The sequence below is a fragment of the Dysidea avara genome, chromosome 4 (assembly GCF_963678975.1).
Source record: "Dysidea avara chromosome 4, odDysAvar1.4, whole genome shotgun sequence".
NCBI lineage: Eukaryota > Metazoa > Porifera > Demospongiae > Dictyoceratida > Dysideidae > Dysidea > Dysidea avara.
In genome coordinates, this window is record NC_089275.1 from 39,214,205 (window position 1) to 39,231,610 (window position 17,406).

A 17,406-nucleotide genomic window follows, 5' to 3' on the forward strand; every position below is an offset into this window, starting at 1 on the left:
GTGGCAGGAGAGACTCGTTCAATGGAATGGCAAAGTCCTGATTCGCCAGAAGGAAATGGTGGTGGTAAAGTCAGATACATCTCTGCAAGGATGGGGAGCAGTGCGCAGTGGCACCAGGACCAGGGAACCCTGGAGCCAGGTAGAGTAGGAAATACATATAAACTGCTTGGAGCTGTTGGCAGCAACCTTGGCAGTGCAGTACTTCTTGAAGGATCACACAGCAGTTTCAGTACTGCTACAGCTCAACAATCAGAAGGCTGTAGCATACATCAACTGGGGGAGGGGGAGCAGTTTCCCTGCTGTTGACACAACTTGAGAAAAGGAGCTTTGGATGTGGGCTCTATCCAAGAACATTATCCTTGTGGTGGAACACACCCCAGGGATCACCAACTGTGTGGCAGATGCCGAGTCCAAGACCCGGACAGACCAAATGGACTGGAGCCTACACCCCGAGTTATTCGGGAAGGTCAATATTTGGTGGGTCCATTGGAGGTGGACCTTTTTGCATCCCGTCTGTCCAATCAGCTGCCACGATTCTTCAGCTGGAGACCGTACCTGTTAGTGGAAGCCACAGATGCTTTCAGCCAACAGTAGGGACCACTGAAGGGATATGCAAATCCTCCGTGGTACCTAGTGGGCAGAGTTCTTTCGCAGGTGAGGAGCCAGCAAACTCAAGTAGTTCTGGTGGCTCCAGTGTGGAAGGTGGTATCCAGTCCTACTGGGAATGCTGTTCGACTACCCGAGACAACTTCCATGCAATTGGAACACGTTTCAGATACCACCCCCACAGTGTTCAGATGGAGTTCCTGCCACAGCTAGCCATGTGGTCTATCTCAAGCAGAAGTTTGGAGGTGCAAACCTTTCTAACAAAGCTAAGGAGCTCCTCCTCGCATCCTGGAGGAGTAAAACATTGCGATCCTATGATTCCCATTTCAAGAAATGGTTGGGCTGGTGTACTGAATGGAGTTGTGATCCCATTTCAGGACCCGCTTCTGATGTAGCTAATTTTTTGGCAGAGCTACACTCGCAAGGATACCAGACCAATTCTCTTAATGCTTACAGATCAGCAATTTCCAGTGTTCATGACAAAGTGGATGACGTCGACATGGGCAAGCACCTCCTAATGGCCAGACTCCTCCAAGGGGCCTTCCATGCAAGGCCACCACTGCCTAAATACATAGGTACTTGGAATGTGCAGGTGATTCTTGGTCATATTCTACTATGGGGTGACACTGCTTCAGTATCACTTAAGTTATTAACAGTCAAACTGGTAATGGTGATGTCATTGGCTAGACCATCCCGCTCTGCTGATTTGGCAGCTCTTCAACTGGACAATTGTCAGTTCAAGCCTGAGGGTGTGGTATTTCTACTTTCCACTTTGGCCAAGCAATCATGACAGGGTAAACCTTAACTGACTATTATTTGCCAGTTTTCCTGACAATAAACAGCTCTGCCCAGTGGAGACACTATTGTTACAAACAGGTAACAGCACCTTTAAGAAAGGGAAACAGTCAACAAGTTTTAGGTATCGTCAAGCCTCATAACCCTGTAACTCCATGCACCATTGTTAGGTGGTTAAAAGAGGTTCTTAAGATGGCGGGAATTGATGTGACAGTTTTTACAGCACACTTCACAAGAGGGGCTTCGTCCTCAGCAGCTGCTGACTCTGGGATTACCACTGGGGATATAATTATACATATATAGAGCTGGGCGATGGGACGATATTATATCGAATCGACGATATGAAATTACTATCGAGCATGACCTGAAACCACACAATATTATCGCGGATAGTATACGGAAGTATGCAACCACGTGATACTCGCTTACAAAAGAAAATGGCATCTGAACACGTGTCGGGAAGCAGTCCAAGTGATGCGGAAGTCACGCTGGTCGATAAACCAAACACCAAATCCCCTATTTGGAAATACTTTGGGTTTGTTCCTGACACAAACGGAAGGCCAGCGAACACTGACAAACCTTGATGTAAGCGATGCCATAAGGAGATTCCTACTAGGACCAGTAGTACAATGAATTTATTCTACCATCTTGAACACAAATACCCGGAATTGTACAGCGAGTTATGCAAGGCTACTCAAGAAAAGGATGAAGAAGCTTCAAGTTCAGCACCCACGATGAAGTCCGTAAAGGAAATGCTTGAAAGCCGACTGAAGCTGAGCAGGACTTCTCGTGAACACAAGGATTTGACGAAGATCGTTACTCGCTTTTTAGTGAAAGACATGGTACCTGAATACACTGTTGAAAAGCCTGGCTTTAGAGCAATGTTAGAAACGTTTAATCCACGATATGATTTACCAAGTCGCAACTACTTCAGCAGGGTCGCCATTCCTTCACTGTACTCCGAAGTTAAGAACAATTTACAACAGAAAATTGATAACCAACACCTTACATTTTACGCTGGAACAACTGACCTGTGGTCTTCAATAACAAGTGAGCCTTACCTTAGCTACACAGTACATTTCATTGACAACAATTGGAATTTACATGCTAAGTGCCTCCAGACACATTATATTCCTGAAGCACACACTGGGGTGAATTTGAAGGAGGTGCTAGCTTCTTCGCTTAACCAATGGCATCTAAACCCAGACAACCAAGTTGCAATTACAACTGACAGTGGTACTAATATTAAACTGGCATGTGAATTATTGATTGGCATAGGTTAAGTTGTTTTGGCCATAACTTAGATTTGGCAGTAAACAAGGGCCTTGATGATGGGAGATCACAAGTGGATGCTGTATTGAGAAAATGTCGGAAGATTGTTGCTGCCTTTTCTCAAAGTTGGAAAAGAAGCAACGAGTTGACAAAAGTCCAAGAGCAACAAAATCTACCCACACATAAACTCAAAGCCGACGTGTCAACAAGGTGGGGGTCTACTGCTGTTATGGTAAAGTGTATTTTAGAACAAAAAGATGCAATAAGGATAGTACTGAGTCGTAAGCGTAGTACCAGCCACTTGTCACTCACTTGGCAGGACATTGATTTGTTAACATCGATCAGTACATTTGCATCTCCTCTTGAGGATTTGACTGACACACTCTCAGGTGAAGCACATGTGACAATTTCAGTGGTCAAACCGTTGCTTCAACATCTTTGCGATGAGCTGTTATTAGAGTCCAGTGAAGACACAACACTTACCAAGGAGATGAAAGCAAGATGTAAAGCAAAAATTTACTACAATACGGATCGTCTGAAATAAGTAATCTACTAGATATAGCTTCATTTCTTGACCCACAATTCAAGCACTGCAAAGATGATGATGACAAGAAGAAAGAAATTGAAGAGATGGTGAAGCTGGCTATGTTAGAAATAGATGATGCAGCTACAGAATGTGAAGTACAGGTTGTTGAAGATGATGGTCCTGCAATGAAGAAGTCGAAACTTGGCAAATTTCTAGGATAGAAGTATGGTATTGGGACAATGCAATCGGACAGTAGCTCTGCGAGTAAACTGACACCTCTCGCGAAGGCAAACAATGAACTAATGATATACTTGCAATGCCCACAATTGGAAATTGATACTTGCCCATTGGATTGGTGGAGGAGAGAGTGTCTTCATTTGCCTATGTTGAGCAATCTAGCTCGCAAATACTTGTGCATTTGTGCAACCAGCATTGCATCTGAACGTACGTTCAGCACAGGTGGCAACATTGTAACCAGCAAGAGGAGCTGTTTGAAACCTCATGTAGTGGACCAGCTTGTGTTCTTGGCACGTAACTTGGATTAGCTGAAACATTAAACATTACATTTTTGACAAGTGAGATTAACAAAACAGTAAAATTTTATATGTTCATTGACTTCACAAAACATCATAATTGAGTTACAGTGATGCCTGCTTTACTGTGGCTAATCATAAAAGAAAATAGTAACCTAATGGTTTTTATAATTGTATCTTTTTTTAATTGAAAGACTAGCGTATTTGTTTTGAAATGAACGGTTCAGCAGGTTTCACTGTAGCTACTGCATGACATTAACTGAGGATTTGGGAGTATGTTACTGTACATCCATCACATCAATTTCTTTATAGGTAGTGTACCAAGTGGCTTTTCCTCCAAATCAATCTGCAACCTACAGTGACAGACAAATTTTCAGCCTACAGTTTATCAATATGTTACATATCGAGATGTTTTTGTCATATCGTATCGTCAGTTATCATTTATACTATCGCCCAGCTCTATACATATATATATATATATAAATAGTAGTTGATTGTTAAATTCTGTATGTACACATTGTGGTATATGTGACATAGTATTGTACTCGATTCCACCTTCCAAATTAAGTTGGTAGGTTGTGAGCTATAGCAACACCATTGATATGCGACAGGGCCGTAGCAAGGTATGTTGAAGTGGTCCGGCCAATTTTCTGTGAGATAGCTAGCAGCTGGTCACAGTTGTGTAAAGCACACAACCGACATGCGAAGCATGGAGCTGCTAGGGGGGTCTGGGGGCATGCCCCCCCAGGAAAAATTTTAAAAATTAGCACTCTGAGATGGAATCTGGTGCATTTTCTGACTAGTTTTTGACACTTAGACTATACTGTACCATGATTTTTTTATTATTTCATATTTTATGTATGCCACATTATTTGGCATATAATTGTAGCACATGCACATTGAAAATGATTTGGTGATGGTCATGATCATGATGTACTTATAATGTAATAATAGTGTTACAACTGAAATGATGAGAAATGCTAGTTATATAATAATGCAGGGTGAAAATCAATTACAAAACTGATCCATATAATTATACACACTACATGTCATAACAAAATAAGCATGAAAGTCACAACTGCAGCTATAGCTATTATGCATCATATAAGTCTATTTACAACAGGTACTGCAACTCAAGACTTTTCCACAATTAAGGCAAACACTTACACCTACAGTATCTCTCTCAGTAAATTTCCCAAAGATATATACTTAATCTGGGTTCAGTAGATTTTTTGCTAACAAACTCGTTAGCTACTTCAATGAGATGCAACTGGTCAGTTAGTTCTTTGTGTACATGTAGTACCATTAGGAAATTGAGTCTTACTTGAGACATTGTTGACCTAAGGTAACTCTTAATTCTGCGCAATGCAGAAAAAAAACTTAAGCATCATTTGCCTATTATTAGCTTTCTCTTTTGCATGCTGCGAGGAAAGCAACTCAGCACAATCTTCATAATCTCTGGGCAGGGCTACTACAGTGTGAACAGCTTCTTTATGGCATTTAGTTCGTTCGTGATTTCTAAAAGCTACTTTGGCATCTTTCCAATTAGAAAACCCTCTGTATATAGATATAAAGGCCTTGTCTGCACACCTACTAAGATTTAACGTGTTCTTCCTTACTGCCTTCATGCAAAGGTAACAAAACGCTAAATCTTTACTTTCATCATAGTGCAGCCACGTATGGCTGTCGAACCAACTTGCATTAAATCCCCGCTTAACCACCTTTTTACTTCTAAACGAACGACGTGGAAAATGGAATGAACGAGGCTGGTGAGGAGCATCAAGTATTTGTGGATAGTTGAGACTGTCAGTGTGACGCTGTGATACGAGGGACGTGGCGAGCTGTGATGGGGAAGAATCGTTTTGTGATGCGAGGCGGGAACTGGATGTGGCGAGCTGTGATGGGGAAGAATTGTCTTGCTTGGATGATGGCACCAATGATGACGATGGTGAAGATACTGTAGATGATGATGAAGAGGATGAGGTAGACGCAGAACTTGACTTTGAAAACCAGGAGAATAACGTTGCAATTTTCAGCTGTCGTATTTATCGAAATGCATCAAAATAATTGAAATTACGAATTCAAACAACCTAATTATTGTAGGGTTGCAAAGTGGTCCGGCCATGGCCGGACAAACCGGACCGATTCCTACGGCCCTGTGCGAGACTGAACCTTCTGAAATATAATTTCCAAATGGCTCAGATCACGCAGTGATTGCATGCTATTTGGGATTATATGAAGAAGGTGAAGTCGAGCATATCAATGGTCCCACCCACCCATGCCCTTAAATTTCATGCACTTGGTTCGCTAACAAATGGCCAATGGTGTTAAAACATGGCAGTTTTTATATGGATGCCTCGCACATGTGCAGCAGCGCACGTGTTTTGTATCCTAATATTTTAACAACTAGCTAGCTGTAATTCTAGAAAACCAGGCCTAACATCAAGACACACGGTAGTGTGTCGTGCGGCCCAAGAAGCCGGCGCGCAACCCCGTGAGTATATTGACAGGAAGAAAGAAAACGCAATTTTCGCACCTCCGTAGCTCTGTGCTGCCTTGATGAAACAAGACAAATTTTGCTGTGTACATTCCCTCCAACTTCAGTACTACACATTCCAAATTTGAGCGAAATCGCTTCAGGCATTCCTGAGATATGCGACTTCAAAAATTGGCTTAGTTTCTTCGTTTTTTTTTTTCTTCTTATTTTTCTTCCTCTTTTCGCACACTTACAAAAACTGCTATAAAACGCGAACGCGTTATCCGATTGCCTTGAAATATGACACACAGAAGGGGGGTATAAAGGCGCATCTCTGTACCAACTTTGGCTGGAATACCATAAACAGGCAAAGAGTTATGAGCGATTATGCACGAAGAATAACACCAATATGTTGTCACGCCTACAGGGTAAACCGCGTATGGGAAGAAGCTGAAAATCGGTGGGTGAATAGGTTAACTATTGAACCTCAAACCTTTTGTGGTTTGAAAGAAATCGAGCTAAAAACCAGGAAGATACAGCGAAAAAATCAACAGTGTGTAACAATTACGCAATCGAGATTAGCTAATTTTATTATTATTATTATTATTATTATTATACTTGCCACGCCTACCAGATAAACCACTTGGGGTAATGCTTTGAAAATCACTGTACAGATGGAGTTATCATCTTAGAAAGGCTCTTCAATGGTGTAGAAAAATCAGACTTAAAGCCACGGAGTTATAACACGAAATCCAACTTGGTGTAGCAAGTGCGAGATCGAGATACTCTAATAGAGCAGTCATCCTAATAGAGCAGTCACCCTGAACAGAATTCAAGAGATCAGTTAGAAATAAGTAACCTGTATAGAGATCAGCTACAAACAAATCACCCTGTAGAGAGTTCAGCTACAAACAATTCACCCTGTTCAGACATCATTTAGAAGAAGTTTTCTTGTAGAGAGTTCAGTTACAAACAAATCACCCTGTTGAAAGATCAGCTAGAAGATGTCACCTTATAGATAGTTCAGTTACAAAGAAACCACCATGTAGAGAATTCAGCTACAAACTAGTGACCCTGTAGATACATCAGCTAGAAGAAGTTACCTTGTAGAGAGTTCAGCTACAAAGAAACCATGCTGTAAAGAGCTCAGCTGCAAACAAATCACCTATACAGAATTCAGCTACAAACAAATCACCCTGTAGAGAGATCAGCTAGAAGAAGTTACCTTGTAGATAGTTCAGCTACAAACAAATCATCCTGTAGAGAGATCAGCTAGAAGAAGTTACCTTGTAGATAGTTCAGCTACAAACAAATCATCCTGTAGAGAGATCAGCTAGAAGAAGTTACCTTGTAGATAGTTCAGCTACAAACAATTCACCCTGTACAGAGCTCAGTTAAAAGAGGTTTCCTTGTAGAGAGTTCAGTTACAGACAAATCACCCTGTAGAGAGATCAGTTAGAAGAAGTTACCTTGTAGATCGTTCAGCTACAAACAATTCACCCTGTAAAGAGATCAGCTAGAAGAAGTTACCTTGTAGAGAGTTCAGCTACAAAGAAACCATCATGTAGAGAATTCAGCCGCAAACAAATCATGTATAGAGAGTTCAGCTACAAACAAATCTCCCTGTAGAGAGATCAGCTAGAAGAAGTTTCCTTGTAGAGAGTTCTGCTACAAACAAATCACCCTGTAGAAAGATCGGCTAGAAGAAATCACCTTGTAGAGAGTTCAGCTTCAAAGAAGCAATCATGTGAGAGTTCAGGTACAAACAAATTGTCCTGTAGAGAGATCAGCTAGAAGAAGTTACCTTGTAGAGAGTTCAGCTACAAAGAAACCATTCTGTAAAGAGCTCAGCTGCAAACAAATCACCTATACAGAATTCAGCTACAAACAAATCTCCCTGTAGAGAGATCAGCTAGAAGAAGTTTCCTTGTAGAGAGTTCTGCTACAAACAAATCACCCTGTAGAAAGATCGGCTAGAAGAAATCACCTTGTAGAGAGTTCAGCTTCAAAGAAGCAATCATGTGAGAGTTCAGGTACAAACAAATTGTCCTGTAGAGAGATCAGCTAGAAGAAGTTACCTTGTAGAGAGTTCAGCTACAAAGAAACCATCATGTAGATAGTTCAGGTACAAACAAATCACCCTGTAGAAAGATCAGCTATAGAAGAAATCACCTTGTAGAGAGTTCAGCTACAAAGAAACTATCATGTAGAGAGTTCAACTACAAACAAATCACCCTGTAGAAAGATCAGCTATAGAAGAAATCACCTTGTAGAGAGTTCAGCTACAAAGAAACCATCATGTAGAGAGTTCAGCTACAAACAAATCGGCCTGTAGAGAGATCAGCTAGAAGAAATTACCTTGTAGAGAGTTCAGCTACAAAGAAACCATCATGCAGAGAGTTCAGCTGCAAACAAATCACCTGTAGAGAGTTAAGCTACAAACAAATCTCCCTGTAGAGAGATCAGCTAGAAGAAGTCACCTTGCAGGGAGTTCAGTTACAAAGAAATAAACCATGTAGAGAGTTTAGCTGCAAACAAATCACCTGTAGAGAGTTCAGCTAGAAACAAGTCACCCTGTAGAGAGATCAGCTAGAAACAAGTCACCTTGTAGAGAGTTCAGCTAGAAGAAGTCACATTGTAGAGCTACAAAGAAACTACCATGTAGAGTTCAGCTGCAAACAAATCACCCTGTAGAGAACTCAGCTACAAACAAATCGCCCTGTAGAAAGATTAGCTAGAAGAAGTTACCTTATAGGGAGTTCAGCTATGAACAGATCACCCTGTAGAGAGTTCAGCTACAAACAAATCACCCTGTAGAGAGTTCAGCTACAAACAAATCACCCTGTAGAGAGTTCAGTTACAAAGAAACCACCATGTAGAGAGTTCAGCTGCAAAAAAAATCAATCACTCTGTTGAGAGTTCAGCTAGAAGAAGTCACCTTGTAGAGAGTTAAGCTGCAAATAAATCACCCTGTAGAGAATTCAGCTACAAACAAATCACCCTGTAGAAAGATCAGCTAGAAGAAGTTACCTTGTAGAGAGTTCAGCTACAAAGAAACCACCATGTAGAGAGTTCAGCTGCAAACAAATCACCTGTAGAGAGTTCAGCTATAAACAAGTCACCCTGTAGAGAGATCAGCTAAAAACAAGTCACCCTGTAGAGAGTTCAGCTAGAAGAAGTCACATTGTAGAGAGTTCAGCTACAAAGAAACTACCACGTAGAGAGTTCAGCTGCAAACAAATCATCCTGTAGAGAGTTCAGCTAGAAGAAGTCACCTTTTAGAGAGTTCAGCTAGAAAGTAACCACCATGTAAAGAGTTCAGCTGCAAAAAACTCAATCACCCTGTAGAAAGATCGGCTAGAAGAAGTTACCTTGTAGAGAGTTCAGCTACAAAGAAACCACCATGTAGAAAGTTCAGCTGCAAACAAATCACCTATAGAGAGTTCAGCTAGAAACAAGTCACCCTGTAGAGAGTTCAGCTAGAAGAAGTCACATTGTAGAGAGTTCAGCTACAATGAAACTCCCATGTAGAGAGTTCAGCTGCAAACAAATCACCCTGTAGAGAACTCAGCTACAAACAAATATGCAGTGTAAAAAGATCAGCTAGAAGAAGTTACCTTATAGAGAGTTCAGCTACAAACAAATCACCTGTAGACAGTTCAGCTAGAAACAAGTCACCCTGTAGAGAGATCAGCTAGAAACAAGTCACCTTGTAGAGAGTTCAGCTAGAAGAAGTCATGTTGTAGAGAGTTCAGCTACAAAGAAACCACCATTTAGAGAGTTCAGCTGCAAACAAATCACCCAGTAGAAAGTTCAGCTATGAACAGATCACCCTGTTGAGAGTTCAGTTAGAAACAAGGAATCCTGTAGAGAGATTACCTAGAAGTATCGCCTTGTAGAGAGTTCAGCTACAAACAAATCACCTGTAGAGAGTTCAGCTACAAACAAATCACCCTGTAGAGAGATCAGCTAGAAGAAGTCACCTTGTAGAGAGTTCAGCTATAAAGAAACCACCATGTAGAGAATTCAGCTGCAAACAAACACCCTGTAGAGAACTCAGCTACAAACAAATCGCTCTGTAGAAAGATCAGCTAGAAGAAGTTACCTTGTAGGGATTTCAGCTACAAACAAATCACCCTGTAGAGAGTTCAGCTGCAAAGAAACCATTCTGTAAAGAGCTCAGCTGCAAACAAATCACTTGTACAGAATTCAGCTACAAACAAATCACCCTGTAGAGAGATCAGCTAGAAGAAATTACCTTGTAGATAGTTCAGCTACAAACAAATCACCCTGTAGAAAGATCAGTTAGAAGAAGTTACCTTGGAGAAAGTTCAGCTACAAAGAAACCACCATGTAGAGAGTTCAGCTGCAAACAAATCACCTGTACAGAATTCAACTACGAACAAATCTCCCTGTAGAGAGATCAGCTATAAGAAGTTACCTTGTAGATAGTTCAGCTACAAACAAATCTCCCTGTAGAGAGATCAGCTAGAAGAAATTACCTTGTAGAGAGTTCAGCTACAAAGAAACCACCATGTAGAGAGTTCAGCTGCAAACAAATCACCCTGTAGAAAATTCTGCCAGAAACAAATTGCCCTGTAGAAAGATCAGTTAGAAGAAGTTACCTTTTAGAGAGTTCAGCTACAAAGAAACCATTCTGTAAAGAGCTCAGCTGCAAACAAATCACCTATACAGAATTCAGCTACAAACACATCACCCTGTAGAGAGATCAGCTAGAAGAAGTTACCTTGTAGATCATTCAGCTACAAACAATTCACCCTGTAGAGAGAGCAATTAGAAGAAGTCACCTTGTAGAGTGTTCAGTTACAAAGAGACCACCATGGAGATTTCTGTAATCAATATAATATTATGTGACCGGATTTGCGAAAAGGGGTCTTCCACACACTTCCAATTCCGTAACCGTTGGAGACCATAACTCAGTGTTCAAGTAACATATTAACCTGAAAATTTCACCACGTATTCAGCTATAGTGGTGCTCACCACTGTCCAAAATTCAAGGCAATAGCTCTTTCCAATGTGAAGTTATCAGTTGTCAAAGTTGGCAAATTGGATGTGTGTGGAAGACCCCTTTTCGCAAATCCGGTCACATATGTATCAAACAGTACGATAGTACTGTTTAAGTAGGGATCCGGGTGGATTTGGCGCGCGCCTCAAATTTCGATCCCTCAAAAATCATCCTAGAAATATCTCACACAGCAAATAAACCTTTTACTAAAGAGTTTTCAAGTTTCTAACTTTATTTCTAGCGTTATATATCAGGAAACGACTAGAAAAGTGCTGGAATTTTATTTCTAAAAAATCGCTAAAACAGAAATTTTCGTCAGCCTGCCTGCCTGCCAGCCTGCCTGCCTGACCACATTCGCAAGGCTACAGGCCAAACGAAGCAGCGAAGGATCACCATTCTTTGCCACAATATTTAACTCGCTGCTGGGATGTGCCTTTTCGGGTTCCGACGAGTGTCTGCCTTCTGCGCTTTGCCTTTCCTTTTATCTTCAATTACGGATCGTCTTCTTCTTTACCAGTCACGGAGGCGTTAATAATTCGTATCGACACTTTCCTTAGAGCAGCCGTATTCGGACGCCACAAAACTAATAACGGATTCCGTACTGTAAGGGCAAGTAGATGCCTGTATAGCAACACTTGCAAAGCTATCAAACAGCCTAGTGAAGTAAGAACACACGGCCACGCCCGTATCAATCAGAGCGCGCGCTCGTACTTAACGATCAGTGGACCACGCCCATTATTAATGGTCCAGCTGTAACTAATTGTAGAAAACAGGAGATAGAAACCCTGCATGCCTTTCAATTTAGTAATTGAGCAGCTTGCATAAAGCAAGCAGCAAGATCGAGATACTCTAATAGAGCAGTCAGTGCCAAAGATCAATAATAGCTATATACCTATACCAAAAAAGTTAACAAACTAGTGAATTTAAAAATTGTTAATTTAGAAATGGAAGTAGGGATCAAGCAATAAAAACTACTGAAACAAGTGATTTGAATGATGGCAACTATTACAACATAGCTTTGTGGGGAAATCCCTACTTTGGCATTGAACATATATGGTGACGTGGTGAGATGCCAATGTAAGGATTTCCCCACAAAGCTATGTTGTAATAGTTGCCATCATTCAAATCACTTGTTTCAGTAGTTTTTATCGCTTGATCCCTACTTCCATTTCTAAATTAACAATTTTTAAATTCACTAGTTATACAGTATATATAATTTGTACATTTACTGATAAAATATTTAAAGTACATCTACTTCATCTTTTCTTCTTCCTGTAGTAAAGAAAAAAACATAGGTTAAAAAAGTCCCAAAGCTGGCCATAGACCGGCTTTGGGGTATACAAATACAAAAAGAAATGAAATCTAATCCAAAACAGCCAAGCTGTAAAAAAAGTGTGCGGCCCTCAGAAAGGCTATGGTGAAAAAAGATGTGAAATCCAAGGTGGCGGCCAAGAAATGGCTGTGATGGTAGGTTAATGGTAAAAATTTTAATAATGACAATTTAGGTAAATTTTGTGAAGCGGCACAAAAATTCACCTGAATTGTCGTTATTAAAATTTTTACCATTAACCTACCATCACAGCCATTTCTTGGCCGCCACCTTGGATTTCACATCTTTTTTCACCATAGCCTTTCTGAGGGCCGCACACTTTTTTTACAGCTTGGCTGTTTTGGATTAGATATTAAATACACAGAGATCTCTATGTAAACTCAAATAAACATTTATACGGAAGCATTCTCAGTACTTATGCTTGTTTGACTCTTGTTTCTTTACTTTTTCAGTGATCTCTATTCCCATATTTTAATTTTTTAAATTATTTTTACACTAGTCACAAAATACCTGTTGGGCACAATTTATTTCAGCAAACTGTTTACATGTTCTTATTCTGATAAAGTAGTCATACAACTCAGTCTTAAATTATTAACTAAAACTGTCTATGATTATAAGTCCAGTGAATAATTTCAGTTAGATTCAGTGGTCATTTGAATGATATTAACACCTTCAACCTTGCTGCATTGTTATTGGCCACACATCAGGCTATACTTGCAAACAACAATTAGGTAGCTGTTCAAACTGTCCATTGTTCAAATAGCTAGTCTTCCTCAGCTATCTTTCTGTCCCAGCATGGAATTCTGAACATTTTTATGTCTACTTTCAGGAATGATGGTTCATTGCTTTGACTCTCTAGATCAACACCTGTTCCAAAAAATGCACCGGCACTGGAATGCACATCATGTGCTAAGGTGTTTTGATTGGCATACTGTTTTTTAACCACTGACACAAAACTGATTATTACAATCTCTTTGTGCCTCTGTTCACCAGCAATCCGAACCCTGGTTAGTGCAAACTCATATGTAGTTATATTCATTATTTATTATCTCAACTGCAATACTTGGTTATAATATTATTACTAGTACCTGGTCACATGCAACCAAGTCAATACACCATCATAACAACCCCCTGGTGAGGCTATGTACAGCAAGGTGGTGAAGGCACAATCAACATATGATCCCAAATCAAGCCAATGTGGCACAATAGTGACAGATATAGCACAATAGTGCCATCGTAACTACAGGCCACAAGTAGCTAACATCATTGGTGTGATGTGTATGCATACAAAACATACAGGAGAGAGCTATACATTATTGTTGCGATACATTATTGGCAACACCAATGATAGAAATTATTTAGCTATACGCATATCAAGGGGAGCACACAAATTGTATACCCACAAACAAGTAAATTTTTAATACTGTAGTGTTGAGATGTCTCTGACTCAGTCAAGAAGTGAAGCTATGCACAACAAGGTGATGAAGGCCAACACACAGCACAATCAGCAAATGATATCAAACCAAGCCAATATACAGCACAGTATCACCCTGTTTAACTAGAGGCCACCAGTAGTTAAGTGCAGTTCATCAGTGATGTGGCACAAGGGAAGATCATGGGGAGGTTCAAAGGGTCCATGGAATCCCCCTTTTTTGAAGAGTCTTAAATTTCTTTACGAGCTGCTGACAAGTTTTTGTAAAGTCAGTAAAGTTTATCATTCAAGAAGTATACAGTATTTTGTTTCTCTTTACTGCAAAAACATTTGAATCACCACCACAATATCTTCATTATGCAATGAGTGGCTCTAATAATTATTGTTTTAATATTGTAAAGCTATTACAACTACTCCTTAATGCTTCAGTTGCATTTTGAATGTTAAATGGTAAATTTAACAATGAAACCTTGCTGGAGAATGATTATTTACTCTTTTTTTACAGCTTGGCTGTTTTGGATTAGATTTCACTTCTTTTTGTATTTGTATACCCCAAAGCCGGCCTATGGCCGGCTTTAGGGCTTTTTAACCTGTCATTTTTTCTTTACTACAGGAAGAAGAAAAGATGAAGCAGGGTGATTTCTTTGTAGCTGACCTCTCTGCAAGGTGATCCTTCTAGCTGATCTCTCTACCGGATGACTTGTTTGTAGCTGAACTCTCTACAGGGTGATTTGTTTGTAGCTGAACTCTCTACAAGGTAATTTCTTCTAGCTGATCTTTCTACAGGGTGATTTGTTTGTAGCTGAATTCTCTACAGGGCGATTTGTTTGCAGCAAAACTGCTGAACTCTCTACAATGTAACTTCTTCTAGCTGAACTCTCTACGGGTGGCTTGTTTCTAGCTGAACTCTCTACAGGGTGATTTGTTTCTAGCTGAAATCTCTACAAGGTAACTTCTTCTAGCTGATCTTTCTACAGGGTGATTTGTTTGTAGCTGAATTCTCTACAGGGCAATTTGTTTGCAGCTGAACTCTCTACATGGTAGTTTCTTTGTAGCTGAACTCTCTACAATGTGACTTCTTCTAGCTGAACTCTCTACAGGGTGACTTGTTTCTAGCTGATCTCTCTACAGTGTAACTTGTTTCTAGCTGAACTCTCTACAGGGTGATTTGTTTGTAACTGAATTCTCTACAAGGTAACTTCTTCTAGCTGATCTTTCTACAGGGTGATTTGTTTGTCTCTACAGGGCAATTTGTTTGCAGCTGAACTCTCTACATGGTAGTTTCTTTGTAGCTGAACTCTCTACAATGTAACTTCTTCTAGCTGAACTCTCTACAGGGTGACTTGTTTCTAGCTGAACTCTCTACAGGGTGATTTGTTTGTAGCTGAACTCTCTATAAGGTAACTTCTTCTAGCTGATCTTTCTACAGGGTGATTTGATTGTCTCTACAAGGCAATTTGTTTGCAGCTGAACTCTCTACATTGTAGTTTCTTTGTAGCTGAACTCTCTACAATGTAACTTCATCTAGCTGAACTCTCTACAGGGTGGCTTGTTTCTAGCTGAACTCTCTACAGGGTGATTTGTTTCTAGCTGAACTCTCTACAAGGTAACTTCTTCTAGCTGATCTTTCTACAGGGTGATTTGTTTGTAGCTGAATTCTCTACAGGGCAATTTGTTTGCAGCTGAACTCTCTACATGGTAGTTTCTTTGTAGCTGAACTCTCTACAATGTGACTTCTTCTAGCTGAATTCTCTACAGGGTGACTTGTTTCTAGCTGATCTCTCTACAGTGTAACTTGTTTCTAGCTGAACTCTCTACAGGGTGATTTGTTTGTAACTGAATTCTCTACAAGGTAACTTCTTCTAGCTGATCTTTCTACAGGGTGATTTGTTTGTCTCTACAGGGCAATTTGTTTGCAGTTGAACTCTCTACATGGTAGTTTCTTTGTAGCTGAACTCTCTACAATGTAACTTCTTCTAGCTGAACTCTCTACAGGGTGACTTGTTTCTAGCTGATCTCTCTACAGGGTGACTTGTTTCTAGCTGAACTCTCTACAATGTAACTTCTTCTAGCTGATCTTTCTACAAGGTGATTTGTCTGTAGCTGAATTTTCTACAGGGCAATTTGTTTGCTGCTGAACTCTCTACATGGTAGTTTCTTTGAAGCTGAACTCTCTACAATGTAACTTCTTCTAGCTGAACTCTCTACAGGGTGACTTGTTTGTAGCTGAACTCTCTACAAGGTAACTTCTTCTAGCTGATCTTTCTACAGGGTGATTTGTTTGTCTCTACAAGGCAATTTGTTTGCAGCTGAACTCTCTACATTGTAGTTTCTTTGTAGCTGAACTCTCTACAATGTAACTTCATCTAACTGAACTCTCTACAGGGTAACTTGTTTTTAGCTGAACTCTCTACAGGGTGATTTGTTTGTAGCTGAACTCTCTACAATGTAACTTCTTCTAGATGATCTTTCTACAGGATGATTTGTTTGTAGCTGAATTCTCTACAGGGCAATTTGTTTGCAGCTGAACTCTCTACATGGTAGTTTCTTTGTAGCTGAACTCTCTACAATGTAACTTCTTCTAGCTGAACTCTCTACAGGGTGACTTGTTTCTAGCTGATCTCTCTACAGGGTGACTTGTTTCTAGCTGAACTCTCTACAAGGTAACTTCTTCTAGCTGATCTTTCTACAAGGTGATTTGTCTGTAGCTGAATTCTCTACAGGGCAATTTGTTTGCTGCTGAACTCTCTACATGGTAGTTTCTGTGAAGCTGAACTCTCTACAATGTAACTTCTTCTAGCTGAACTCTCTACAGGGTGACTTGTTTGTAGCTGAACTCTCTACAAGGTAACTTCTTCTAGCTGATCTTTCTACAGGGTGATTTGTTTGTAGCTGAATTCTCTACAGGGCAATTTGTTTGCTGCTGAACTCTCTACATGGTAGTTTCTTTGTAGCTGAACTCTCTACAATGTAACTTCTTCTAGCTGAACTCTCTACAGGGTGACTTGTTTCTAGCTGATCTCTCTACAGGGTGACTTGTTTCTAGCTGAACTCTCTACAGGGTGATTTGTTTGTAGCTGAACTCTCTACAAGGTAACTTCTTCTAGATGATCTTTCTACAGGGTGATTTGTTTGTAGCTGAATTCTCTACAGGGCAATTTGTTTGCTGCTGAACTCTCTACATGGTAGTTTCTTTGAAGCTGAACTCTCTACAATGTAATTTCTTCTAGCTGAACTCTCTACAGGGTGACTTGTTTGTAGCTGAACTCTCTACAAGGTAACTTCTTCTAGCTGATCTTTCTACAGGGTGATTTGTTTGTCTCTACAAGGCAATTTGTTTGCAGCTGAACTCTCTACATTGTAGTTTCTTTGTAGCTGAACTCTCTACAATGTAACTTCATCTAACTGAA

General features: G+C 40.2%; 1 protein-coding gene across 1 annotated transcript in view; it reads left to right on the plus strand.

Annotated features, from left to right (window-relative positions):
* The first annotated feature begins 2,030 nt into the window (after positions 1-2,030).
* Positions 2,031-17,406, plus strand: part of LOC136253850 (CAP-Gly domain-containing linker protein 1-like) — a 72,189-nt gene continuing 56,813 nt past the window's right edge. Inside the window, exons 1-4 of the mRNA XM_066046511.1 lie at positions 2,031-2,658; positions 2,706-3,176; positions 3,230-3,392; positions 5,562-5,754. Of these exons, the coding sequence (XP_065902583.1) occupies positions 2,031-2,658; positions 2,706-3,176; positions 3,230-3,392; positions 5,562-5,754 (1,455 nt within the window). The remainder of the gene's footprint in view (positions 2,659-2,705; positions 3,177-3,229; positions 3,393-5,561; positions 5,755-17,406) is intronic.